This window comes from Eschrichtius robustus, chromosome 2 (assembly GCF_028021215.1).
Source record: "Eschrichtius robustus isolate mEscRob2 chromosome 2, mEscRob2.pri, whole genome shotgun sequence".
Lineage (NCBI taxonomy): Eukaryota > Metazoa > Chordata > Mammalia > Artiodactyla > Eschrichtiidae > Eschrichtius > Eschrichtius robustus.
Window position 1 is genome coordinate 170852257 of NC_090825.1, and position 26288 is coordinate 170878544.

Consider the following 26288-nt stretch of genomic DNA (forward strand, 5'->3'; position numbering starts at 1 on the left):
AGAAAGGTCTCTCCATCCAGGTGCCCCAGCCCATGCCTCCAACCCCTATCCCTCTCCCGTTGCTCCCCGGTATCCCCCGGGGGCCGCCCACCTCGGAATTCATCCAGTCGAGCTGCCCACCACGTGGATGCTGCCCTCTCTGTCACTCAACTGCTACCTCCCTCCCCCCCGCCTTGCAGTAACATTCGCTTCCCTTGGTTTCCACAGCGACGCCACCAAGGGGCGGGGCGGGGGGGGGGGAACTCGCGGCGCGGAGGCCCCCTCTGATTGGTGGGTAGCCAAGCCCCTTCTTTCTACCGTCCCCCTCCCTCTTGCCCGCGCTCCGCCCCCTCGGTGGGTCCCGCAAGCTGATTGGCTAGCCCCGTGGCGAGAGCGGCTATTTCTCGTTCAGACCTGCCCTGCCGGGCGAGGGCGAAGTGGGCGCCCCGTGCGCTGATTGGCTAGAGGGGCGCGCGCCGCAGGGAGGAGCGGGGCGGACGCGGAGCCGCGGTTAGTCTCGCGGGGAGGTCGTAAGCGCGTGAGGTATCTGTTGCAGTGTCGCGCCCAGGTAGCTGCAGCAGCAGGAGCAGTAGCCGCCGTGTGAGGGAGCCATGAAGCACTCTGAGGTAAGAAACGAAGAAACGGGGGCCGAGCGACCGCCGCAGACCCATTTTTTTCTTCGTGAGACGACGGGACCCCCCCCCCCCCCCCGCTTTTTCGCCCTTTGCCGAGCCGGAAGGCGCAGGCGCAGTAGGCGCGCGTTGTGCCCCGGGGCCACTCGTAAATCGCAGTGCGCATATGCGGGGGAGGTACTTCTAATTCTGCAACCCAGGCTGGTTTGGGGTTGCCTTTTCTTGGGGTTTCTGCAGGACCTGGGAAGCTTACAGGTTCCTTGCAGCTCCCCCTGCGGGATGAGTTGCAGACTTTGGCAGGGGAGGAGCGAGGGTGTGGAACCCTTGCTTCCAGTCTGAGGGTGTCTTGCACAAACCTTGCACCCTGCCTCTGCCTCGGGCTTTGGAAGGGGCTTTGCAATCAGCCCGGAGAAGCTTGACCTTTGGATCCCGTTCTCGCCCGGGACGTCTCCCTGAGGGGCTTAGGCGGTGAAGGTGTAGCTCCAGTGCTGGCTCCCGCCGACCAGCAAAGCTGATCTTTGTTTTCTGTTCATATAAGAGATCATCTCAGTCAACCCCTGCGTGTCACCGAGGAGAAATCTCACACCCACAGCCAGTCTTGAAGTCTAGGTCTTCTGACTCCTAACTCGGGCCTCTTTCCCTTAAAACGAAGTGTTCTGATGCACTTATCGACCTAGCTGATAATATAGTGTTAATAATTTAATTAATTATTGCTGACTTATAAGCAACATTAAATAATAAACTAATTTATTAATAAATTAATAAGGATAATGTAAAGAGTGCTTACTTTTGTGCTCGTGAGATCCTGTTACCTTGTTTTCTTATCTTCACACCCCTGTGAGGTAGGAGACTATTAATTATTCTTGTTTTTGTAGATGGAGAAACAGTCTCAGAGATGTCAGATGACTTGCTCAAAGGTCCTGAGCTAGTAAATGCAGAACAGAGAGAGGAACTCAGGACTCCAGAGTCTCAGTTGCTAACCATTATGCCATGCCGGTCCCCAAATGAGAATGAGCAGGTTGAGAGGTTTCTTGGTTTTTTTTTTTCCCTTCCCCAATTAAAAAAATTGTGGTAAAATACACATAAAATTTACCTTAACCATTTTTAAAAGTACAGTTCAGTGGCATTAAGTACGTTCACATTGTTGTGCAGCTGTAACCACCATCCATCTCCAGAACTCTGTTCTTTTCATCTTGCATAACTGAAACTCTGTACTTGTTAAACACTACCCCCCCTTCTCTTCTCTGCCCAGCCTCTGGCAACTGTCATTCTACTTTCTGTCTCTGTGAATTTGATCATGTTAGGTGGCTCATGTAAGTACAAGGAGAGATTTCTTGTTTTTATTCACGAGTGGAATACCACTGCTTCTGCCCACCCCCTTTACTACTACTACTACTACTACTACTACTACTATTATTGTTATTACTTTTGGCGGTAATTTACCTAGAATAGTTTGAAACCTTTAACCCAGAAGTCCTTAATCATTTTTGACATGGCTCAAAAATGAGGAGGTAGGATTCAGTAATCTCATACTTCATTCAGCTTTATGATTATAGATTGAAGTTCTTCTAATAACGTTCTCCTAATACAGTTTTCCCTCTCAAAGCCTCAGTGTAACCCTGGAGAAAAAGCCACATTCAGTTTGAAAGATGCAGGATGGAAGATACGTGTGGCCTTTTACAAAATGGAGTTAGTTTTGCTAGTTGGCAGGCAGATAAAGTAGGCCCCAGAGGACCCTTGGGGTGGGCACTTTTGTTCTGGGAAGCTGGGCACAGCCTGAGGCCCATGGCTTGGATTGGAGGACATGCTCTACCTTACTCAAACCCTTTCTCTCCCAGAAGGAGGGAGGCGCTTCAAACCCACTGTTCAAAGTGACCTTGGAGAAAGAAAATAAAATTGTTAATTTGCTGTGTTCTCTGTTATCATTCTCTGCTAACATTTGCCAAGTAAGCACTGAGGTGATAGCTACAGAGTTTCTGTACAGGAGGAGCAGTTGTCTCCCACACCACTTTGCACAGCACGCCGATCAGCTTTTTTTTTTTTTTTTTTTTAAAATTATTATTGGGGTATAGTTGTCTTACAGTGTTGTGTTAAGGCCGATCAGCTCTGGATGTTTGTTGCAGATTAATAAAAATAGCAGAGATTCTTTCCCTCACATTTAACAGTTGGAGAAAAGGTTTCAGTTATCCATAGCAAAGAATGTATTTCTGTTTGGGACTAAGTCCATCCTTCCACCCTCAAGCGACCCCCTATCCACTGAGTGATTAACACCCACCAAAAAGACCCTTTTGACTCTGAGAGAGACCTTGGAGATTATGACGTGTAATTTACAGGCGATAGAGATGCTGCTGAGAACGGTGCAGGACTTGCTCAGGGACACAGTGAGTTAGTGAGGGTTGATATCTGATGTTTTTGGCAGGTAGGATTCCAGCTGGAGGGGAGATTTGCTGCTGCTGTGGTAAGTTTGCTGACACTGCCATTCTCCCTTCTATGGTCTGAGAGGACGATGTGTCCCTTCAGTGGCCTAATTGAGACAAAGCAGGTAGAACATGTCGCTCTCGGGCCTTGGCTGAAGCAGTTCCTTGGAAGGCAGAGCAGGCCTTGGAATTGTCTTGGGATCAGAGCAAGGTCGATAAGGAAACTGCTTAACCGAGGCTATAGGATTTTTTTTTTTTTTTAATTTTGTTTTGCCATTGCAGATGAGAGGTCAAAGTAATGATCCCAGTGGCAGCTCAAAAATAGTTGCCGTATCTTGTGAGTCTGTTAATTCCTGGAATGATCAGTCCCTCTCAGCCTCCTTGGGCCCAGGTCACTGCCCATTTCCCACTGCTGGGTTCCCGAGGCAAGGCAGCCTCATCCTCATGGGGTCCCCACTGCCCCATTTAGGATCTTCCACCCCTTCCCCCCCAAAAAAGGGTAGCTCTATTGGTTCTCATCTTGTGAATAATCCTCGACCAATACGGTTCTTGCTTCAGTTTTCTCCACAGGAATAAGTATGCAAAAGTTCTGGAAGCAAGAGTTCTGGTCAAGAGGCAATTGTTCAGAGCCGGAAAACTGGGTGGAAGGTGAAAATTAAGGAGAACGTAGACTCATGTGTAATGGTGCCATAGGTGCATGGGCTTTGGACAGGCCTGGCTCTGCCACTCACTAAATAACTGTGACCCAGGGCAGGTTACTTAATCTCTCTGAGCTCCTTGGAGCAAAATCTGTTTAATTGTGACAGCAAAGGCCAGCAATAAAGAACATTATGAAATTGCTGGAAATACATCATCAAGGGGTATGCATAAAAGGAGAGGTGCTACATGTAGCTCTGTTTCATTTATTTTAACTGTTGTGCACGATTCCATTATATGAAAAACAATCTAGTTTGATTTACCTGGTCCTTTAATAAATCTCCAAGCATCCTATAGAGTGGAAAAAAAGCAACTAGCAAAAGATTTTATAAATTTAAAAAACATACCAAACGAGACTTATGTGTGTTGTTTATGGACATATACCTAATTAAAGGATAAATTGTAATATGAGATGAGAAATGTATGGGAATTACACAGTTAGAGGAACTGTTGCTTGGGGAGAGATGGAGGGGGAGGAAAAGGCATAGGGAAGGCTTCAGCTATTGTTTTTTTTTTTTAAAGGAATCTGATGTAAATAGAGTAAAATATAAATATCTGTTTAACCTGGGAGGTGGCATCCTAAGTGTCTGCTGTTTCCTATACTTTTTTCTTCTGAATTCTTGTGTCCTTCTGAAGTAGAAGGTGAGGGATAATTTGGATTGTTTTTTTTGGCCATCAAGCGCTGTTTTAATATGCTGGTCTCTGACTTTTGCACTTAAATTTGGTGCCTGTTTGCAGGAAAGTGTTGTGCTCTGAGATGGGGCTTGCTTGATCTCTTCACTCACACCTTTCTGCAGGCTGCATCCAACAGGCCTTCAGAAAACGCTTTTGAGATTGATTTTGCATTTGCAGGCAGGATGGGGGCCCGGTTTTGATCCCCCTCTTTCTGGGTTACTTTTTGTTGCTGGATAATAATACCAGCGACAGGTCACATTTCTCGTGTCCTTCCAAAAACCCTGAGAGGTGGGGTACTCCTTGTCTCTCTGTTTTGTGGATAAAGAACCGGAGGCTCAGAATGGTGAAGGAACGTGTCCAAGATTACATCATAGTGGAGACAGGATCCAGACCCAGGTCTGTCTGATTCCTCATCCGTAGAAGAGCCAGAGCCGCGGCATTGCTGGTGATGCTGGCGGTGCTGGTAATAACAGCGACCAGAGTTTATTGAGTCCTGTGAACACCGGATCCGGTGGGCACCAGTGTTAACTCCTACTTGACAGGTAAGGCAACTGAGGCTCAGGGAAGTTGGTTAAGCTGCTCAAGGTCACAGAGCCAGGAAGCAGTGGAGCTGGGCCTTGGCCTCCGGTTTGCCTGACTCCAGTGGCGGGGCCTGGGTGGAGGAGGTGGGCGGGAGAAGCTGACTGCTGGGTGTGGCTGGGCGGGTGCAGGGCGGGGCAGCTGTTGGAGCCCACTGGTGGGGCACTGGGGTGGGGACGGGGAACCCTGAGCCTAGCGGAGCCTCTTGAATAACTGGTTCCTGAGGAGTGAAAAAGGTGGAGAGTTGACAGCCCTGCGTGGGGGGGTGGGGACCGTGCTCCCCAAAGACTACCTCTCTTGTTAACGCAGTTGGGTTTGGTTGGGAAACCCTGTACTTTCACTGACAGGCTTGGCTGGATGAGGATGAAAAAAGCCCGAGACCTTGGGCTGGTTGGTCAAGTTCAGGGGAGGTCTTAACACTCTCTTGCTGATATGGACAGTGACAGCTGAGGATGTTTTAATACCTGGGCACAGCCAGAGCGTCATGATGAAAGCCACTACTGATACAGTGCTCACTCTAAGTGCTTTTTATCAATTAACTCATTTACCCCTCACAGTAAACCTATGAAGTTGGTACTATTCTTATCCCTATTTTTTTGTTTTAATTTTAAGTTTATTTATTTATTTTTGGCTGCATTGGGTCTTCGTCGCTGCGCACGGGCTTCCTCTAGTTGTGGTGAGCGGGGGCTGCTCTTCGTTGTGTCGCGTGGGCTTCTCATTGTGGTGGCTTCTCTTGTTGCGGAGCACGGGCTCTAGGCGCGCGGGCTCAGTAGTCATGGCTCGCAGACTCTAGAGCGCAGGCTTCAGTAGTTGTGGCGCACGGGCTTAGTTGCTCCCTGGCATGTGGGATCTTCCCGGACCAGCGATCGAACCCATGTCCCCTGCATTGGCAGGCGGATTCTCAACCACTGCACCACCAGGGAAAGTCCTCTTATCCCTATTTGACAGATGGGGAAACCAGGGCCCAGAGGAGTGAAGAGATGTACCCAAGGTCACACAGCTAGTGAGCGGCAGAGCCTGGGTTCTGCTAGATTCAAAGTGGGCTTCACTGTGGGTTGGCCCAGGCATTCATGCCCTGAGGAAGGAATGAAGTGTGGCCGAGTGGCCTTGGCCTTTGGAAGCCACCGGGTCTGCTCTTGGGACAGTTTCTTAACTGTCTCGGGACAGTCCAGTTTTCTCATCCATGAAGCCAGGATAAAGACACCTGTCTCGGAGGGCCACTGGGGAGTGTGAAGTGCCCAGCACACTTCCTGGCCCATAGTCAAGGTACCAATCATTAGGCGGATAAGGACAAATGGTTAGGTGGATAAAGACAGATCTGCATCAGTGATGCCACCTGAAATGCTTTCTGCATGTGTCCTCTCTTTTTTTTTTTTTAAATTAATTAATTTATTTTATTTTTGGCTGCGTTGGGTCTTCATTGCTGTGTGCGGGCTTCCTCTAGTTGCAGTGAGCTGGGGCTATTTGTTGCGGTGCGCGGGCTTCTCATTGTGGTGGCTTCTCTTGTTGCAGAGCACGGGCTCTAGGCGCGTGGGCTTCGGTAGTTGTGGAGCGCAGGCTCAGTAGTTGTAGCTCGCGGGCCGTAGAGCGTAGGCTCAGTAGTTGTGGTGCACGGGCTTATTTGCTCTGCGGCATGTGGGATCTTCTTGGACCAGGGCTCAAACCCGTGTCCTGTGCATTGGCAGGTGGATTCTTAACCCCTGAGCCACCAGGGAAGCCCTGCATGTGGCCTGTTTTGAACGCATCATGACTTGTCAGTGAACAAGGCCCACGGAGATGGATTTTTGCTAAACAGTATGCCCAGAAGATGGAGGAAGAAACCCAGATGCCAAAGATCAGTTCTGATGTAACATCACATACACTACAGTCACATTTTGGGATGATCTGCTCCGTCCTCCTCTATGGGATGACCCTCAGTGAAGTCAAACCCCAGTCAGAACCCACCTTTTTCTTTTTTGTATTTTGGCTGTGCTGCGCGGCATGCGGGATGGTTCCTCAACCAGAGATCGAACCCGGGCCTCCGCAGTGAGAGTGCCGAATCCTAATCACTAGGCCACCAGGGAACTCCGCAGAACCCACTTTTTAACTTTTGTGACAAAGAACCGTTCCAAGAGGCAGGTGCTCAAAGTGGGCCTGGTCTTCTGATGCCTGTCACAGCCTTCGTGCTCACCAGTGCACCGCTTCAGTTCTTGCCCCTCCTGGCTGTGTTCCCCACCCAGCAGCAGCCAGAGGGTCTCTCCCATGTAGGGGGGAGGATCTTAGCACTCCGCGCCTGAAAACACCCCTCAGAGTCTTCTGGTCCTCCTCTGCCCCCTGCTCGGCTCACTTGTTGCTGTACTGCTTTTGTCTCAGACATCCGCATCTACATCCCTGCCCTGTGCATAGGCTCTTCCCTCAACCAGAAGTGATCTTCCCTCTGTTTTTTCCCATGCCTGCTCCCTTCTTGTTTTTTTGTCTTTTTTAAAAAAATATTTATTTATTTATTATTTTTGGCCGCACTGGGTCTTATTTGTGGCACGTGGGATCTTTTATTGCGGTGCGTGCACTTCTCTCTAGTTGTGGCCCATGGGCTCCAGAGTGTGCGGGCTCAGTAGTTGCGACGTGCAGGCTTAGTTGCCCCGTGGCACGTGGGATCTTAGTTCCCTGACCAAGGATCGAACCCACGCCCCCTGCATTGGAAGGCGGATTCTCAACCACTGGACCACCAGGGAAGTCCCTGCTCCCTTCTTGTTATTGAGAGCTCAGCTTCAGCGTCGTTCAGAGAGGCCTTCCTTGACCATCCTGTCTGGAGCGTGACCCCTGCACTCTGTTCCTCTCCTCTGGCCCTCCTTGGGCTGTGGTTGTGTTTACATTTGGGAACCTGATGGTCTTTCTACCCGGACAGATTGTGAGCTCCCTGAGGGCAGGGGCTCTTGGTGTCTTGTTCCTGCAGCTTCCGAATGGGTAGATGAATGCATCTTCTCCCTGTGGTCAGGCTCACAGGGAGTAGTAGAAGGGTGAGTGGGGGCCTGCTGCAGGGACCCGGGTGAGTCCAGTGTTGCATGTGTTGGGCTCAGGTGGCCCCCGTGCGACCCGTCCTTAGTGGTCCCAACCTAGGGGAGTTGGCTTTACGGGGTGGTCGTAAGCCCTGGGTCCACCCTGGCCACAAGTGTCCTGTTCCCTGTTGTCCCCCTCCTTCTGGAACCTGGGCATGCTGAGACAGGAGCCTCCAAGACTGCACGTGGGCCTGCCCGTCATTGTTGCACAGGTTGCTGGCAGGTTCTGCTGGTCTGGGCACTCTTCCATGGTGGGCTTTGCTCACCTATTTTCCAGTCCATCGTCTATTTATTAGTTCGTTCCTTCCAACATATATACATATTTTTTTCTCTATACCTGTCATACGCCAGGAATACTGGGCTGAACGAACCACAGCCTCTGCCCTCAGGGTGTCTTCATCTGAGCCGAGGCCTGAAAGAGGAGGTCTTCCGGGAAGGGAGAACAGCTTGTGCAGAGGCCTGGAGGCCAGACTCCGTGGTTGTCCCACGTCTAGAGACGAGGCTGGCCAAGGCAAGCCTTTGTAGACACCCAGACACCTGTGGACTTTGTCCCAATGGTGATGGAAGTTTCTTTTTCCTGTTTATTTTACCTAAAAGTTTAACTTTCAGAGGGCAGTTTATTGCTAAGTCCTTGGGGGGGGGGCCCCCTCCCACTACGGTGTGTGTTATGTAAACATGAGGGGGAGTGCTCATTACCAACAAGTGCGCTGCGGGTGGTGTTTGGGGCTCACCCACCCCCCCAGTCCCATGGTTAGTTAGAGATGGGCCACGAGCGTCTCCCAGCCCTCTGGGGGATAAAGGGCCTCTCAGTAGCTTGTGGGGATTGGCAGGCTGGCACAGCCCTGTCCCTGCTCGAACGAGGCTCTTATGTAAGCAGAACTCATGGGCCATTCAGGCAGCCCGGGAGACTGCAGGGTTTGTGCCATCCCCCAGGGCCTTCAGAATTCTTTTTTTCCTCTTTAAAAGGACCAGGGAGCACTGGCTGGGGACCGTGCCGGTTGTGTGGGAACTGGGCCTGAGGGAACGGCGCCTGTCGTCAGGGTGGGAGTGGATCTCTCAAGCTGGCGGGGAGGGCAATTTAACCCTAGCATTTGGGGCTTTATAGAGCAGCAGGAAGCAGGCTGAACTTGAGGGGGTCCAAGAGCTGCAGCTTGCAGTCTTGTGAGGAGAAGCTGTCTCCCAGGACACCTCAAGAAGCTAACTCAGAAGGAGAAGGGTGGGCTGGGGGAGTTGCCGAATTGCTGCTTCTCAGGAGGTGGGGTTGAGGGAGCGTGTCTCTTTGTGCGTGAGGGTAATAGCAGAATTCTTGGGGAGATATGTAGAGTCTGAAACAGTGTATTGTTGAATCCTCTCCACTGCAGAGAATCAAGCGTCACGGAATCCCCTGGCTGGAGGTGGGATCCACAGAGGACGGGCTGGGGTTGAGCCCGGGGAAATCCCAGTGCTGGGACAGTTTCTGGAGAGGTGGCTCTCCTCGTCCTGTCAGCGAATCCCGTCATTCAGGTCTCAGCTCGAATGTCACCTCCTCTGAAGGGCTCCCTCTGACCCACTCAGGCCACACTTGTCACCCTGTCACTCCTCCTGTTTTGGTTCTCCGCGTAGCACTTAGTACCTTCTGATAGCTGTTTGTGTGAGGTTCTCCTCTGTCACCCTGACGTGGATCTAGTGATTGTGTGCTTGCCTGTTAGAGACCTACACATACAGGCAGGGCAAACCCAAAGTACTTGTCTTGGCCTCCACTCCAGCTTCCTCCACAGCTGCGTGCCCTCAAGTACGCTGTGCTCCAGTCTTTTGATGTTCCTGAGCCCTGCCAAGCTTTGTGCTGCCTCAGGGCTTCTGCACTTTCCTCAGGGAGCCGCATGCTGGCTCAGATCGCATTTCCTTAGAGAGGCCTTTCCTGACCACCTCCTGTGGCCCTCTGGGCTCCCTGCCCAGCTCTTTTCTTCCAGCAACTGGTACACCCTGACCTCATGTTACGTAACAGATTCTTTGCCCATGTTCCCCTTGAGCGTGAGCAGGCCCAGTCGGGGGTGGGGGGGGGGCTTGGCCATTGTATCCCAGCACCTGGATCACCGCCCAGCATGCTGCTGTCACACCTAGGTCTTTCTGTTCATCATCGAGCCCAGCCCCTAGCACAGGCCTGGCATATCAAGGACTCAGTTTGCTCAGCAGATGAAGAACAGGAACTTCTCAGTCAGCGGAAAAGGCTCTTGGGGGGTTCCAGATGCCCTCCACATGTGGTTGAGTCCTTTGCAGGTCTCTGTGTAGCCAGCACATCCTAGCTCTGCTTGGGCCCCGGACACTGTTTCCAGGGCTCTGTGAGTTCCCTGGCCTGGGCCTGGCGTCTCCGGGGAGTACAGGGAACAGGATTGCTGTGCAGTAGGTGGCCGCAGCCATCCTTGGGTAGAGCCCTCTGGCTTATGTACTAGAAGGTTTGATGGGCTTGCTCAAAGCTCCTCTGGGCCATGTAGAGCCTTGGAAGGCGGCCCCTGGGCCTGAGACTGGACTGGCAGGTGAGGTCTGGGTCTCCCACCCTGACTGGGTAATGCCTGCCACGCTACATGCTCTTGGGGACCTGCATGGTGGTGAGCAAGTGAGCAACACCAGGCTCTGGGGACCAGGTCACAAGTCACTGCTTTCAGAAAAACAGTGGAGTGGTGCCTAATGGGCTAGGCAGCTGGAAGGTCCTTACAGATATTTCTGATACTAGATCACTGTGAGACTTTGGGCCAGTCACTCAGAAGGAGTTCCCAGAATTGGGATTTTTTTTTTTTTTTTTTTTGCTGTAACAAAACTCTGTCCATTCTCATCTGCTTATTTATGTGAACTGGGTTTCTTAGTGTTTACTTAGAAAATAAAGAAATGTCAGAATAAAAGCTGTAGCTCATTCTAGCAATAAGAAATATTCACCTTGGCTCCGTGAACTAATTGCGAAAAAGGGTGCCTCCATGCCATTGAGAGAAGCAGTGCCAGTAACTTACTGTTTATGGTTAATATTTAGTAACAGTTGTTGATGATTTATGATTTATGTTTATGATGTATGTTTAGCTGATATTGTAATGATAACTCATCCTGAAGGATTTTCTCTTTACACTTAGAGCCTTAGCTCATGAAAATGTTTTTAAGAAATTTAATTTCAATTTGAGGAATAGGTAGGATACTCAGTAATAACCCTCAATCACAAGCGTGTATTTGGATAAAATTCCATGGGGGAGGGGAACAGGAACAGAATTCAACTTCAAGGCGAAAAAGGAGCAAATATTAAAGAGCTTGTTTATAGCTTTTTCCTTTTAAAGGAATGATGGTAGGTATGATATTACTCAAGTATTTAGACTCTGGTGAGATTTAACAGGGCCCTGTAAATGTTTACATAAAATTTGCAATATCTACAGTTGGCCAGAAGTGACATCTTTTGCAACTCTTCAAGCTCAGGTAAAAAATATTAGGTGTCAACTTAAAAATCTTTTGGTGGTGGGGGGGGACATGCAATTTGCAAAATTATTTTAGGGATACATGACCAAAAAGGGTTCGAAGAGTGCTGAGTTTGCTCGCTTCCAGATATTTTGATGTGATCCCAGGGAAGAGGAGTGGTGTTTTTCAGTGAGCTGGATCTCTTTGGGGATGTTCAGTGGGCATTTCAGACTTAACATGTCCAAAACTGAGGCTGGATTCCCCACCACCAACCTGTGCTGCCGCCCCCCTCCACCCCCTGCCAGTTAATGGCAGTTGCAGTCTTCTCATCACCAGGCCCCAGGCTGTTTGACTCAGCTCTTTCCCTCACACCTCATGTCCAGAAGTCAGCAAATCCTGTATCTCTGCCTTCAAAATACATGTGGCATACAACCACTTCTTATCAGTACTGCTGCCATCACCTGGCCCGGGCCAGGGATTGGCAGGCTTGACCCGTGAAGGGCCAGATAATAAATATCTTAGGCTTTGCAGGCCATACAATCTCTGTGACAGCTTCTCAACTCTGCCGCTGTCACAGAAGCAGCCCTAGACAATATGTCAACCAGAGAGCATGACTGTGTTCCAATGCAACTTTGTGGATGCTGAAATTTGAATTCTGTATGATTCCTATGTGCCATAAAATAGGCTTCCGATTTTTTCCAACTGTTTAAAAATGTAAAAACCGTCTTAGCTTGTACCAAAACAGGTGGTGGCCCAGATTTGGCCTGTAGGCCACAGTTTGCTGACCCCTTGGTCTAAGCCATCCTTTATCTTGATAACTTCTTTTTTAAAAAAAAAATAAATTTATTTATTTATTTATTTATGGCTGCGTTGGGTCTTCGTTGCTGTGCGCGGGCTTTTCTCTAGTTGCGGCGAGAGTGGGGGCTACTCTTCGTTGCGGTGCACGGGCTTCTCATTGTGGTGGCTTCTCTTGTTGCGGAGCACAGGCTCTAGGAGCGCAGGCTTCAGTAGTTGTGGCTCACGGGCTCTAGAGTGCAGGCTCAGTAATTGTGGCGCACGGGCTTCGTTGCTCCATGGCATGTGGGATCATCCCGGACCAGGGCTCGAACCTGTGTCTTCTGCATTGACAGGTGGGTTCTCAACCACTGTACCACCAGGGAAGCCCCTGTCTTGGTAACTTCTTATTGGTGTTCCTGCTTCCACCCTTATTCCCCTATAGTCCAGAGGGATCCTTTAAGAACCCAAGCCAGGTCACATCCCTCCTCTGCCCAGAACCCTCTGTGGCTCCCACCTCACTCAGAGTAGAAGCCACAGTCCTCACCTGGCCCAGGAGACCCTGTACGACCCATCACCTCCCTGCCCTCACCTCCTCTTTTCTTCCTACCCACCCTGACCCCAGCCACGGGGGCCTTGGCTCTCTTGCTTGAGCGCACCAAGCATGCTGCACCTCAGGGCCTTTGCACAGGCCATTCCTCTGCCTACATGCTCTCAGATCTCTCAACTGCCCTTTCCTTAACTGCCTTCAGGGCTTGGCTCAACATCCCCTCAGGGAGGCCTTTCTTGACCACTTTACACGAAACTGCCAGCTCCCTTCACCTGTCCCTCCCTGTCCCCTTTTCCTGATTTGTTTTTCCCATGGCACATATCACGTGTAACTATTTTATTGTCTTTGTTCTTTGCGAAATTGTCAGTTCCATATGGGCAAGGATTTTTTTCTCTCCTTCCAGGGCTGAACCCCCAGAGTCCTTCACAGTGCCTGGCATGTAGTAGGTATTCAGTCACTATTTATGCAGTGAATGAGTGAGCCTCAGTGCCCTCACCTGGAAAAGGGGATTAATAGTAAAGGAGATAATTTGTGTCGAGGACTTGCCTCCCTGCCTGCACGTTGTGAGCATGCAGGAGTTGGTAGCTGCTGCTGCGGGTATAAGGCTGGCCGCCTGGGTCCCAGACTGGGCTGTCGTGCAAGCGGCACTCCCCCCGGTGTAGACTGACCTGCCTGCTGCACCTGGGCTGGGCGCGCTGGGCGTAGGTCGGCCTGGATGAGCGCCTTCTGCTGCTCCGGTCAGCCTGTGTCCGCAGAGCTCAGCCTCACCACCTCTTCTCTTCCAGCTTTGACAGTGCCTTCCTGCCCAGAGATGGAGAGAGACCAGATGTGGTCACCAACCTTGACCCGGCCAGGGGTGCAGGGGTGCAGATCTGGGCCATCTTCCGGGGGTCTGGGGCTAGGGGCAGCCCTGGAGGAAGAGCGTTCAGTTCTAAGGAGCAAAAGCAGGCAGGGCCCTGCCCCTGGAGCTTGTAACTCGTGTCCTTGGGGCTCCTGAGCCTTGGCTGCCTCTTCTGTAAAGTGGGGTAACCATGCAAATCTAACAGGCCAGCGTGAGCTGGTGCAGGCTGGCTGCTGGCACCCTGCTTGCTGGTGCTGGGGAAGGGAGCAGGGAAGGGATAGAGAGCGACCAAGGGGTTTGGCTGAGGCTCCACTGGAAGGGTCTGGGAGGGCACGTCAGTCAGTGTCAGTCAGCTGTGGTAAGGGTTTTGGGCATCATCCGAAGGGCAGGACCCTGTTTGAGGAAGGCAGTCCGGGTTGAGTTGGCCGCCTCCATCTGTCACCTGGGAGCTTTTGAAGCTGTGGATGCCTGGCCCTCCATCAGAGATCCCGATTTCCTTGTCTGAGTTGTCCAGGCCAGGGCTCTTCCGGTGGGTTTCATAAGCAGGCAGGGTTCAGGACCACTAGGCGGGGTTCTTAGCCACATCCGCCACGGGAATCATCTCTGTCAGGTCCTCTTACAAACATTCCCATTTACCAGATGGAGAAGACAGGGCTCAGGCAGGGAGGTTGGTCTGACTTTGGCCTCTGCAGCACTGCCTCTCGCTCAGTGTTGGGGACCCCCCCCCACCCCCATGGCATTGGTTTTCCAGGCTCGTTGGTGGCTTTAGCCTGGGGCAGGAAACCATGCAGGAAGTGTCGAGAGAGCTCCTGATCTTGCCTGAGCCCCTCTGGGTGGTATCGGGGTGACAGGGCTTTCGCCCTTGGTATGGCCTGACTCTGCTGGGGCCAAGGGAGGCTGGGGCCGGGGGACAAGCAGGCTCAGCCTCCCAAGGGCGCTCCTTCTGGAGGTGACATGTTCTGCATTGTCCAGACCTCTGGAGACTAGGTGTGCTGGAGTTGTAATGTCAGCAGGGAAGGGGGGGGGGCTGCCTTCCAGATAATTGGGTCCAGGGTTGGTTCCTCCTTTCTTTCTGTTAGCATTTGGCCCTGTTCTCCAGAGTGGAGGAGGTATTGCTTTGTGATGCTGAGCAGTGGAGTCTTTGGGCCCAGGTAGGCGGGGTCGGTGCTGGCTCTGGTGCTTCCCTGGGCTGCGTGCCTTGGGCAAGGGCCCCCTAGTCTCCGAGCCCTGGTTTTCCGAGCCACCTAACTGGGGTCACAGTCCTTAGCTTACAGGCGCAGGTGAGGCTAGGTGACTTGTGCAGGTAAAGGTCTTAGCACAGTTCTTGGCACAAAGTAAGCATCTGATAGACGATGCTAGTGACGGCACTTCCAATGGAATAGGCCCTTGCAGCGCAGCTCTGTCCAGGACAGCACCCCCTGGAGGCCCCAGAGGCCGGTAACTGCCCAGGGAGGTGCGTGGGCTGTGGGCACCAGCAAACAGCTGGTCAAAGAGCATGGCCCCCTCAGGCCCAAGACCCAGAGTCCTGCTGTGTTGGCCCAGCATCTCCTTCATCCTGGGCTTTCTGTGGTCGCAGCAACCAGCCGGGGCACCCGAGCACCCGAAGAATGTCCTTCAAGGCTGGATGCTACCGGGCTGCCTGGAGCTCTGCCAGCTTCTCCTGCCCCCGGATCCCAGAGCCTAGGGACACTGGCATTCAGACCCTGCCACTTCTCCTCTGGCTACCAGGGGTGGGAGGCAGGAGCCGGCTGGTTGAGGACCTGGGAGTGGGTGGTCAGTCTCTCTCTGCCCTTTCTACCCTGGGCAACATTCCCCCCCCCCCCAACCACTGTGGCACCTCAGGGAGGCTGTGCAATCCCCCCAGGAGAAATGGGGTCATGAGTGAGGCCACTGGGGAAGGAGGTATTTCTGGCCGAGCAGGTGTGGCCTGTGCTGGCTTCCTGGCAGCTGAGCCCAAGGTCTTCTCAGCTACCCTGGCATGAGTAGTGTGACTTCGATATTTCTGGAAAGTGGAAGGGAGAGGGAGCCGAAAGTGCTGAGCTGCTGAGTGTAGGTGAACACACTCAAGCCTCTGCATTTGTGAAGTGGGTGAGCCAGTCTGGCATGTGCTGCTCAGGGCCAGGCCTCCATCCTCTGGGTGCGGCAGCCCTTGTGCCCCGTGTGGGCGCTCTGGGGGCCGAGAGTGCCCGGGTTGGCCGGCTGAAGGACCTGTTGGGCCCTCTGCATCTTTGCCTGGATTTCTAGGTTGCACTGAGCAGGGCTTCTACCCGCACCTAGGCCTCTTGTGCCCCCGCCTCGGGAGATGTCACCCACCAGAGCCCACACTCCCCTGCAGGCACTGACTGGGTTGTGACAGGCTGCCCGGCACAAGGCATCCTGGTTGAAGAGCCCTTTTCTGGCAGGCAGACCTCGTGGGGTCCTAGCGAGCCTGCCCTAGGCCGGGTGTGCTGTACTGCACCCTCACTGCATGGGGGCCTCTGCGGGGCGCGCGCTGGCTGGGGGTGCAGCCCCAGAGGCTGGTGTGTGGTGGGTGTCTGGGCTCAGGAGTTTACTACTGCGTGAGCTGGGTGCACTCCTCACCCCTTGGAACTCAGCTTCCCCATCTGTGAAATGGAGTTAACGGCTCCAGCTCCCTCGGCTGCCATGGGGATTGAAAGGACAGGGTGAGGAGAAGCATTTGAGAAGCAGCTGCGGTTCTAACCCATACCCACTGGGCAGGTTCCATCTTAGGACGCACGGAAGCGGGAGGTGATGAGGGTGCCCAGGAGTCCAAGCTGACTCTCAGGCTTGTGCCCGCCCCGTCCCAGGCCCTGGGATGTAGACTCTGCCATGAGGCCACTGCGTCTTGTTTACAGGTGGGAGGGGCCTGAGGAGCACTGGGCCTGGCTGTGTTTATGAAAATGGGGAAACTGAAGCTTGAGAGGGGCCCAGGCTCCTGGCTTGGGAGGCCTTCTGGGCACTGGTGCCTGGGCCCCGGGTGCCCTGCCTGTGCAGTGGCTCCCACAGGGTAGAGCAGCAGTTGCAGACTTCCAGCCTGGGCTCAGGCGGTGCCTGCCCTTCCTGCCGCCCTCCTACTTAGTGCTTCTCCCTTCTGAGGCTCAGGTCAGAACCTCAGACCCACCCCCGCCCACCATCCCCACATCCAAACCATCAGCACATCTGGTCACTTCCATCTTCATAGTCTGTCCACTTCTCACCCCCTCCGTGGCCATCTCCTTACTCCTGCCCTCATCATTGCTTCTGCCCTGGTCTCCCACTTCCCACGGGGTTGCCTAGGAACAGCTGAGTCAGGTCACATCCTTCCTCTGCTCAAGAACCCTCCATGGCTCCCACCTCACTCAGCGTAAAAGCCAGAGTCCTCCCTGTGGCCCACAGTCCCCTGCAGGATCTGCCCCGTCACTTCCCTGTTTGTGTCTTCCCGCTGTCCCCCTCCACACTCTGCTCCTGCCACACTGGCCTGCTGCTTAAACACGCCAGGCACAGTCCAGTCTCAGGGCCTTTGCAGTGGCTGTTCCCTCTGCCTGGAACGCATTTCCCCTGGATGTATGCATGACTTGTTCCCTCAGTTCCACTGGCCTTTGTTTAGATGCCCCTTCCTCAGGGAGGCCTTCCTTGACCACTCTGTCTAAAATGGCCATACTCCCCCACCCCACCCCTGCCACCTTTCTCTTTTTTCTCCACAACTCTTGGTGCAAAACATGCCACTATTTATTGTGTGTCCCTGCCCACCCCCAGCCCACGCCTGGAATGCAGCTTCTGTGAAGGCAGGGGTTTGTTCACTGCAGTGCCCAGGGGAAGAGGGGAGGCAGGAAAGGATGAATGAATGAAGGAAGGAGTGTGAGGCAGTGGCTCCCCGAGGCCTCTTGGCTGGTGAGTGGTAGAGCCAGAGTTAGTGTTCACTCTCTTGATCCCATCCTGCACCGGATGTACCCGGTTCATTCACCTGGAGCTCCAGCTGCTGTGCACACCCTTCCAGCTGGTGGGAGCAGAGGCCGCGGCCACAAGGGGGCAGTGGAGAGCGGAGCAGTCTCGGCGGCTGCCGCCTCGGCTGTGGTGGTGATGAAGTACAGTAGGGACGCTTGCCGCAGCCCAGCCTCTGCCATCCGCACGTGTCTTGCTATTGTTAGGGTTCAGGCTCACTGTCATCAGCTCCTTGCACCACCTCTCTGACCTTGGTGTGGTTGGGCCCCTTCACGATCGTGGTGAGGATTTGGGGAGGAGGGGCCTGGCTCCCTGTGCGTCTGCCACTTCTGTTTTGCTAGTATCGGTCTGATAACATTTATTCTTTATAAGAATTATTCTAGACTGGACATGTCTGTGTACTTTCTCAGGGAGGCCTTCCCTGACCACTCTGTCTAAAATGGCCATCCTCCCCACTCCTGACCGCCCCCCCCCCCCCCCGCATTCTCTGTTTTTCCCCACAGTTCTTGGTGCAGAACATGCCACTTGTTCTCTGTTCCGGCACCCCCTGTGCACTAGCACCCTACCCCGGACCTCACACAGACCAGAATGGTGGTTGTTATTATCTGTAAATCTTACAGTAACCCTGTGAGATAGCAGGTGGGGGCAGCCCACTTTGTAGATAAGGAAATGGAGGCTCAGAGAGGTTGGGTTACTCGTCCAGGGCCACACAGCCAGGAAATAGGGGAGTCTTTTTGACCTCAGAGCCTCTTTGTGAGGGGCCGCTGTGCCTGTGTTGCTGCCGCCTCCAAGGGCCCAGGGTGTGTGGAGCCTGTCAGCGTGGAGCCCCTGCTGTGTTGGGGATGCTGGTGAAGAAAGGGTTCCCTAGGAGCCAGAGCTGGCCTATCACTGACCCTTTCCGTGGGTGAGCGGTGCCCCCCTCCTTGGAGGAGGGTCTGGCAGCCAGAATGCTGGGCTGCACAGGGTCACCGGAGCTGGGTGGGTGTGTCTGCAGGCCTCACAGAGGCTTCCCTGGAGCGAGGCCACCGGCCCAGGCTAGGGAAAGCCCCCCTGCAGCAGCTCCTGCACTGGGGCACCCACCTCTGCTCTGGGGTCTGGTGTTGTGGGCAGGCCCCCATCCCCCCAAGTGTGGTGAAGGAGGAGTGAGGGAGAGGCCTTGGCTCAGAGGCTGGTGGGGAGGGGACTTTGAGGCAAGGTGCCTACGTGACCTTGGGCAAGGTGCCTCCCGCAGGTGTTTATGGAGAACAGCTTGCCAGGCTCTGTTCCGGGTGCTGGGAAGTGACTGAGGACAGGACAGTCCCTGCCCTCTGGAGCTGACCATCCCCTGGGAGGCCGATGGTAAATGTCTGGGTTGCTATTTTAAGTTGACAGTCAGGAAGGGCCTCACTGACGAGGTTAGGGAGGAGCCCTGTGGGGTCTGGGGGAGAGCGATTCAGGCAGTGAGAACAGCATGTGCAAAGGCCCTGAGCCTCTCCTACTCTTGAGCCCTGGTTTTCTCATCTGCCACGTGGGGACCATCCCAGGAGCCTTGTCTACCCGAGGCTCTGGGCACCCATGCTAGCTTGAAACAGGTGCACAGAAAGTGGGCACCCCTCCTTCTACTATGGCTACCTTGATCAGCAGCATCTTTATTTCCGTGAAGGCAGTGAAGCCTGTGGGCCCTGCTGCCCGGCAGTGGCTCTGGGTGGGGCAGGGCTGCAGCCTGCAGGGTGGGCTGTGCCCTGCCCCTTGTCCGGCCCTCCCCTCTCCCCCCAGCCCTGACCTTGTGCTGCCATGAGTTGCCCTTGGCTGGGCCCCTGAATCTGGGGCCTCTGGGTGAGAATTCCTCCCAGGCTGGGGAACTGTCATGGTAGAGCCACCCTCCTGTGCCCCAGGCCAGGGCTCCCACCTGTCCTTGTTCTCTGGCCACTGTGCCTGAGGCTTTGGGGCCACACCCCCTGCCTGTGGCCAGTGCCCGGACTTCAGGTCAGTGACACCCTCACAGGGTTTGCTTCATTCATCCTTCGAACAGATCACCGCCCCCTTGTCCCCCCAGCCCCTTCCCTCCATGGGGACAGGAAGAGCTGCCCCCGGCTCCTTGAGAAAGTCCCACCACTCCCTCCTCCCTGTCCCTTGCCTGCCTTTCGGGGTAGGGCCTGAGCCTGCTGCCTCCCCTTCTGTGCTCAGGACCCCTGCCTGGGGCTCTGCCCCGCAGCCACCCGTGCCCCTCACCCCAGTCCTGGGCCTATCCTGGGCCCCCACCGCAGGCTGGCCTCAGGCCTGGGCAGGCTCAGGTGTGTGTGAGTGTGTGTGACAAGCGTAGGACGCGGGAGTGTGCTGGGGCACAGAGCAGGGCGGAGGGGGGAGTAGCGGGTAAGCTCAGGGACTGAAGATTGGGAAGTGCATGATGGGCTCCCCCATATTTAGGCCCTCATCTGGGTGGGGTGGAGGCGTGGGTAGCCTCTGCTGCTCCCTGCCCCTGGACCTTTTCTTTTTATGGGTAATTGGGACCGGTTTGCTAGCCCCACCCTTTAAAAAAATGATTTATTGAGGTAAAATTCACATGACGTACAATTAACCATTTAAAAGCGAATTTAATTCACAGTGTTGTGCAACCACCGTCTCTGTCTAGTTGCACAACTTTTTCATCACCCCAAAAGGAGACCCGGTCCCCATTAGTTGACACTCCCATTTCCCCTCCCCCCATCCTTGGCAACCACCAGTCTGCCTTCTGTCTCCTTCCATTTACCTATTCTGGGCATTTCACATAAACGTGTGACCCCTTTGTACCTGGCTTCTCTCACCTAATACATATATATATATATATTTTATTTTTTATTTTTTATTTTTTTAAATTTTTAAATTAAAAAATTTTTTTTTCTTCCCACTTGGCTTTTAAAATTTAAAAATCTAACTTTTCTGAAATAATTAGGCACAGGCAGTTGTACGATGGTAGAGAGGTCCTGCGGCTCCCCGCGCACTGCATCCCCACCCCCCTGCCCTGCCCAGGGCCTCTCGGACCTCTCCTGCGGTGGAGATTTGGGAACAGGAAATGGGAAATGAGGACCAAACCCGTCACAGTGGCCTTGAGCTGGGGCAACCCACTCCCCAGTGGCCCCGGGGCCTTGAGTGCTGCCCCACGGGCCGGGCTTACCTCTGTGAGGGCGCCGCTGCTCCTCTGCGGCCTCGGGCTGGCCTGGGTGCGTTGGTGGCGGTGGCGGCGGTAGCAGCTGCAGCGGCGGCTGCTGGGAGGGTGGCCCCTGTCCCAGCCGCCCCCTCTCGCTGCCCAGCTTCCTTTCCCAGCAGCCAGTCGTGGCCCTGACGGCCCATACTGTCCTCCTGGGTCCTGGTCTGGTGCCCAGGTTGGGGGGAGAGGGTAGGGTTTCAGCCCTCCCCCAGCAGCTGGCCGGCAGGGAGAGGGGCTGGTTGTATTTTAAGCTGTTGAGTGGTTCAGCAGGAACTCGGAGGCCTGCTCTCCCAGTAGACGTGGTGCAGCCTTCCTGCGGACCACACGAGCTCCGAAGGCATGTGGGCACTGCCCGCCTGGGACCCAGGAACTATTAATATACCTGCAGCCACAGGGCAGCAGGCCCTTAGCCTGCTCGCCCTTTCAGGCACATTCTGCCTGTACCCCTTCCCTCTTCCAAGAGTCCCCTTGGGGCCAGACGCTCGGGGCAGTGTGAGCAGCGCCCTCTTTCTGGCCCTTCTGTCTGGCCTTGTTATCCCCGTGACTCAGAGGGGTTCACTAACCTGCCCCCCAAGGCCACGTGGCCATGCAGAGCCCCCGGTTGACAGCAGGCGCGCTCTCTAGCGCGGTAACGGTAGCATCAGCCAGGAATTCTTGGGCTCCGGGCTCTCTCCTGCCCTCCGTCCATGATGTGGGGTGGGTGGAGCATAGATGGGCAAACAGGCCAGTGTGCTGCAGCGACCCCCTGGCCGGTAGGGGAGCCGGGATCTGAACCCAGGCCCATCCCCTTCCTTCATCGCAGGCCCTCAGGGTCTCCTCAAGCCTGTCCTCACAGCCTGAGGTCTGGGGGCACTTCCCATCTGTCAGGTACCACGCCAGCCCCTCGAGGTACACACTTTCCTACCTGCCTCTGGCCTGAGGCTCAGACAGAAGTGACAGCCCCGGAGTCACCCAGTGACAGCGTGGCAGGGCCGGATTCAGTCCTGTGTGCTGCCCACCACGCCCCCTGCCTCTCCCACTGGTGGTGGAGTGTGTGAGGGGAGCCCTTTCCTCCTGGCGGGGGGGGGCCCTAGGTGGGTGGGCGTGCTCTCAGAGAGCCCTGTCTGGGGCCCTGCCCTGGGGTTCTTCTAAGATCTGCTCATTTTCTCCATGCTGCCTCTGACTGAGGGCCTGCCAGGTGGGAAGGGTCCTCAGCACCTGCTGCCCAGTGGCTGACTTGGGGTCAGACCCAGCCCTGCCTGCCACGTCGCCATGTCTAGCAAGATCTGCATCAAGCCCTACACTGGGGCCTTCAGGCCCACGTGATGGGCTCGGGCCCTACTGGGCCTCACTTCAGTTCCACCAGCAGTTCGCACCATTCACAGCTGGCCCGGGTGCCTTCTCGGACCCGCTTAGGATGGGTGGGTCACATCCCCCTGGGGGCTCCCTCCCTCCCAGCACTGCCCCTTTGCACCACCAGTCCCACCACTGCCTGGGGCTCAGGGAGAGCGGAGTGTGGGGGGGTGCCCAGGCTGTCTGCCCTGGGCTTTGTGGGGCTCAGGGCCTGGACGAGGGTGCTATGTTGGGCTGACATGGTGGGAAGACTGCCCTGGAGGTGGCCTTGAACAAGGTCTGGGTGGACCTAGTGAGAACTGGGTGGAGAGGGAGGCCGGGGAGGTGGGAACCAAGGTCTTGGCCTAGGCTGGGGGTGCTTGCTGGAAACTTCCTGGTTTCCTGACCCTTTCCACACTTAGAGAGAGGCTCTCTGCATCAGTAACGCCGGAATCTGTCACCTCCCTGGGAACACAAATGCACAAGGAAAATAATCCAGAGTGTCTCTTACAGCTCAGAAGGGGAAATGGATGATCTATCTTGCGGATTCTCGAAATAGCTGGGACTTCTCCAAGCCCAGTGAACACTGCGGCCCTGAGCTGGGGCCTGGGCGGCCCGTTGGCCTCTCACCCTGCTCCTGGTGACTGGCCCTTGCTCTGCACTGGGCAGGGAGGCCAGGAGGCGCCTTCATGCCTGTTCTGGGGATCTCCCTTCCCCCCGTGCCGTTGGGGGTCCGTGTCCACTCGAAAGCATTACAGTCAGGGCAACTCAGCCCTTGGAGGGCTGCCCCCAGGTCCCCCCTCCCAGGAGGTCTGTGGCATGGCTCCTGGGGGGCTCTGTGGAGCAGTTTTATATTTAGCCGGGCCGTGGCTGTTGGGCCACTCGGGTTACATCTGCACAGAAGCTGGCGGAGCCAAGGCAGGCACGGGCTCCCTTCCAGCACCGCGGCAGAATTTGATCTCGCCGGCCTGGCCCAGAGCACTTCGCGTGGGGAGGTCTGTGGTGGGGGCTGACGGCCGGCAGCTGGGGCCTCTGGCTGCAGCGGGCAGAGCGGGGCAGGCATGGACCTGAGCGTGAGCGTGGTGGCCCAGGAGACCAGCCAGGGCCTTGGCCCCGTCTTTGGTCTCAATGGACTCCCCCGGCCTATGCCCCCCAAGACGATCAAGAAACCTAAAAAGGCCGTTCTCTTCTTTGAGGTGGAGATTCTGGACGCAAAGACGCGGGAGAAGCTGTGCTTCCTGGACAAGGTAGGACCGTGGTGCAGACTGTGCTGGCCCGAGGGTGCTGGGCCTGCGACCCACCCCTTCCTGGGCTCCTGGCCCCCAGGGAGATGGGAGTGCCCCTCCACCTGGGTCCTGACACCCAGCCCCTGCCCTTCAGGGTGTGCAGGAGGGGTACTGTCCCTGGGCCTGCCCCAGCCAGCTTGCCCCTCAGGGTAGAGCACCCTGGCCCCTGGGTGTGGTCGGGAGCTGGCCTCCCAGTGTGTGAGGAGGTGAAGCAGCCTCGGTGGACCCTGCACGGCTCTGGGGCCTGGGAAGGAGGTGGAGTCCTGAGACCGGCCCCACTCCGAGGCCAGGCCAGGGGAAGCGGTTTGTCCCATCCCAGGGAGGTCTGGAACAGGTTGAGGGCCTTTACTCTGGGGGGAGTTGTGGCTGGGGGTGGAGAGGAGAGGCGACGTGGGCCTGGCTTCCCATGCTCACACCATCTCCCAGCCAGTCCGGGGGTGACCTGGCTGCCTGGTTAAAATGGCCCTCAGGCCCATGGCTGCCTTGTCAGCTACATAGGTTGGGGGGCCTGGTCCCCAACCCTCCCCCCTCCCATATCAGTTGCCTAGGACCCCAGTCCATCCCGCCTCACCAAGAGGGATCCTGGGTCCTGGGCTCCCCGCCCACGGCTTACCTGTCCCTGACCTTTGTTTCCCCCAGGTGGAGCCCCAAGCCACCATTGCCGAGATCAAGAACCTTTTCACCAAGACCCGTAAGTCCAGGGCCCAGCCACACTGCCCCCATGACCCCTCTGGGCAGGGCCCTCTAGGTAGGACCCCGTCCTACATGCCTCTCCCTGAAGGGCCTGCAGAGATGCCCCCAGGGTGGCCCAGGCTTCTCTGGGCTTGCCTGGGGCACCCGCCCCCGTGTGGCCATGAGCAGGAACGCCCTTGCTGGGCTTTGGGAAGGACAACATCCCGCTTTGCCTGCTCTTCCTGGAGCCTTCAGAGATCTCGCCTGGGGGCCGGAGGAGCTGTAGGGACCCTGGGCCCCGCCAGGCTGTGCGCTGTGACACCCTACTCTCCCTACAGACCCACAGTGGTACCCTGCCCGCCAGTCGCTCCGCCTGGACCCCAGTGAGTACAGCTGTCTGCTTGGCTGCCCCCGGGCTCCTGGGTGGCCCTGGGCGAAGGCCCAGGCAGGCCCTGAGCCCTGGCCCGACTCTCCGCAGAGGGCAAGTCCCTGAAGGATGAGGACATTCTGCAGAAGCTGCCCGTGGGCACCACGGCCACTCTCTACTTCCGGGACCTGGGGGCCCAGATCAGCTGGGTAACGGTGCGTGCAGACCCCCTCTCCCAGCAGCCTCGTCTCCCATCTGCCGCGTGGGGGTGACTCACCTCTCCCCTCCCCAGGTCTTCCTGACAGAGTACGCCGGGCCCCTTTTCATCTATCTGCTCTTCTACTTTCGGGTGCCCTTCATCTATGGCCACAAATATGACTTCACGTCCAGTCGGCACACGGTGGTACAGTGAGTGGGGCCGGGAGGGAGGAGGTGGCAGGGGGAGGGGAAGGCCTGCTGGACATGCCCCCGCTGAACTGGCTCCCTCACCCCCAGCCTCGCCTGCATCTGCCACTCATTCCATTACATCAAGCGCCTGCTGGAGACGCTCTTCGTGCACCGCTTCTCCCACGGCACCATGCCCTTGCGCAACATCTTCAAGGTGAGCCCCCAGCTGCCCGTCCAGGCCCTTCACCCCCGGCCCTACCCTCCCTGGTCCCCCTCACCTGGGTCCTGCCCTCCACTGGGCCAGGCTCCATCCCGGCCCTGCTCCCTTTCAGAACTGCACCTACTACTGGGGCTTCGCCGCGTGGATGGCCTATTACATCAACCACCCTCTCTACACGCCCCCCAGTAAGTGGCCTTGGACCCTGCTCCCCCTGTGAACACCCCTTCACCCAGGCTCTCCCCTCACGGGCTTCCCCTCTGCTTCCTCTTCAGCTTACGGAGCTCAGCAGGTTAAACTGGCGCTCGCCATCTTTGTGGTAAGCAGGCTGGGACGGATGACAGGGTGCGGGGAGTTCGGGCGGCAGGGGTGGGGGTGCTCTGAGCTGACCCTGCTTCTCTAACAGATCTGCCAGCTCGGCAACTTCTCCATCCACATGGCCCTGCGGGACCTGCGGCCAGCTGGTGAGTGGCCTGCTCCGGGCAGGGGGGATGGCCACCTGGGCAGGCTGAGCCAGCGGGTCTCACTCCTGTCCTGTCCTCCCAGGGTCTAAGACCAGGAAGATCCCATACCCCACCAAGAACCCCTTCACGTGGCTCTTCCTGCTGGTGTCCTGCCCCAATTACACCTACGAGGTGAGGGTCTGCCCTCCTCTCCTCTCCTCTCCTCTCCTCTCCCTCCTGGGGCTTGGGGTCCCACGTGGAGGTCTAGCTTCTAGGAGGGGGCGGTTCCTGGCTCCATAGCTGCTTCTGCAGTTTGAACTTGGAACATTTGGAAATGGAGAGACTGTGGCCTCTATGGGGCCTGGGAGGTGTCCAGCTGGGCTTGTGGCTGTTGGGGACTGAGGGGCGGCTTCATCGTGTAGTCCCCCCTTTACTCCAGGCCCCTCTAGCACTGGAGTGTGGTTCCCATCCCCTTACTAGAACAGCTGGGGCTGCCCAGCCCTGCCCACCCTCACCCTGCCTGCTCTGCCCACAGGTGGGGTCCTGGATTGGCTTTGCCATCATGACACAGTGTGTCCCAGGTGAGCCCGCTGCCCCTTCCCCAGGGGGCCCTGCCCGTCCGTGCTGTGTGCAGCCCTCCCTGACTCCCCTGCTCCACCCCACAGTGGCCCTCTTCTCCCTGGTGGGCTTCACCCAGATGACCATCTGGGCCAAGGGCAAGCACCGCAGCTACCTGAAGGAGTTCCGAGACTACCCGCCCCTGCGCATGCCCATCATCCCCTTCCTGCTCTGAATGGCTCCCCCTCACCCAGGCTCAGCCAAGCCAGGCTCGTGTCCCCCCGCCCCAGTGTCATTCTGGGCGAGGAGTGGGAACCACTGCTCTCCAGCGTCTGGAATAAAACCTGCCTGCCCAGCTGGACTCAGACTCA

General features: G+C 55.9%; 1 protein-coding gene across 1 annotated transcript; it reads left to right on the forward strand.

The window, feature by feature from the left end:
* Positions 1 to 443: 443 nt before the first annotated feature.
* Positions 444 to 26278, forward strand: TECR (trans-2,3-enoyl-CoA reductase). Its single transcript, XM_068534834.1, has 13 exons — positions 444 to 605; positions 23184 to 23234; positions 23913 to 23964; positions 24284 to 24328; positions 24424 to 24527; positions 24605 to 24720; positions 24808 to 24913; positions 25032 to 25104; positions 25192 to 25235; positions 25323 to 25380; positions 25463 to 25551; positions 25895 to 25940; positions 26025 to 26278. The coding sequence occupies exons 1-13, from the start codon at positions 591 to 593 to the stop codon at positions 26150 to 26152; spliced, it is 927 nt and encodes a 308-aa protein (XP_068390935.1). The 5' UTR covers positions 444 to 590; the 3' UTR covers positions 26153 to 26278.
* The last annotated feature ends 10 nt before the right edge of the window (positions 26279 to 26288 follow it).

Coding starts and splice junctions, on each gene's coding strand:
- TECR (XM_068534834.1), top strand. Junction 24,914..25,031: donor CCTTGCGCAACATCTTCAAG/GTGAGCCCCCAG, acceptor GCTCCCTTTCAG/AACTGCACCTACTACTGGGG. Junction 25,941..26,024: donor CATGACACAGTGTGTCCCAG/GTGAGCCCGCTG, acceptor TCCACCCCACAG/TGGCCCTCTTCTCCCTGGTG.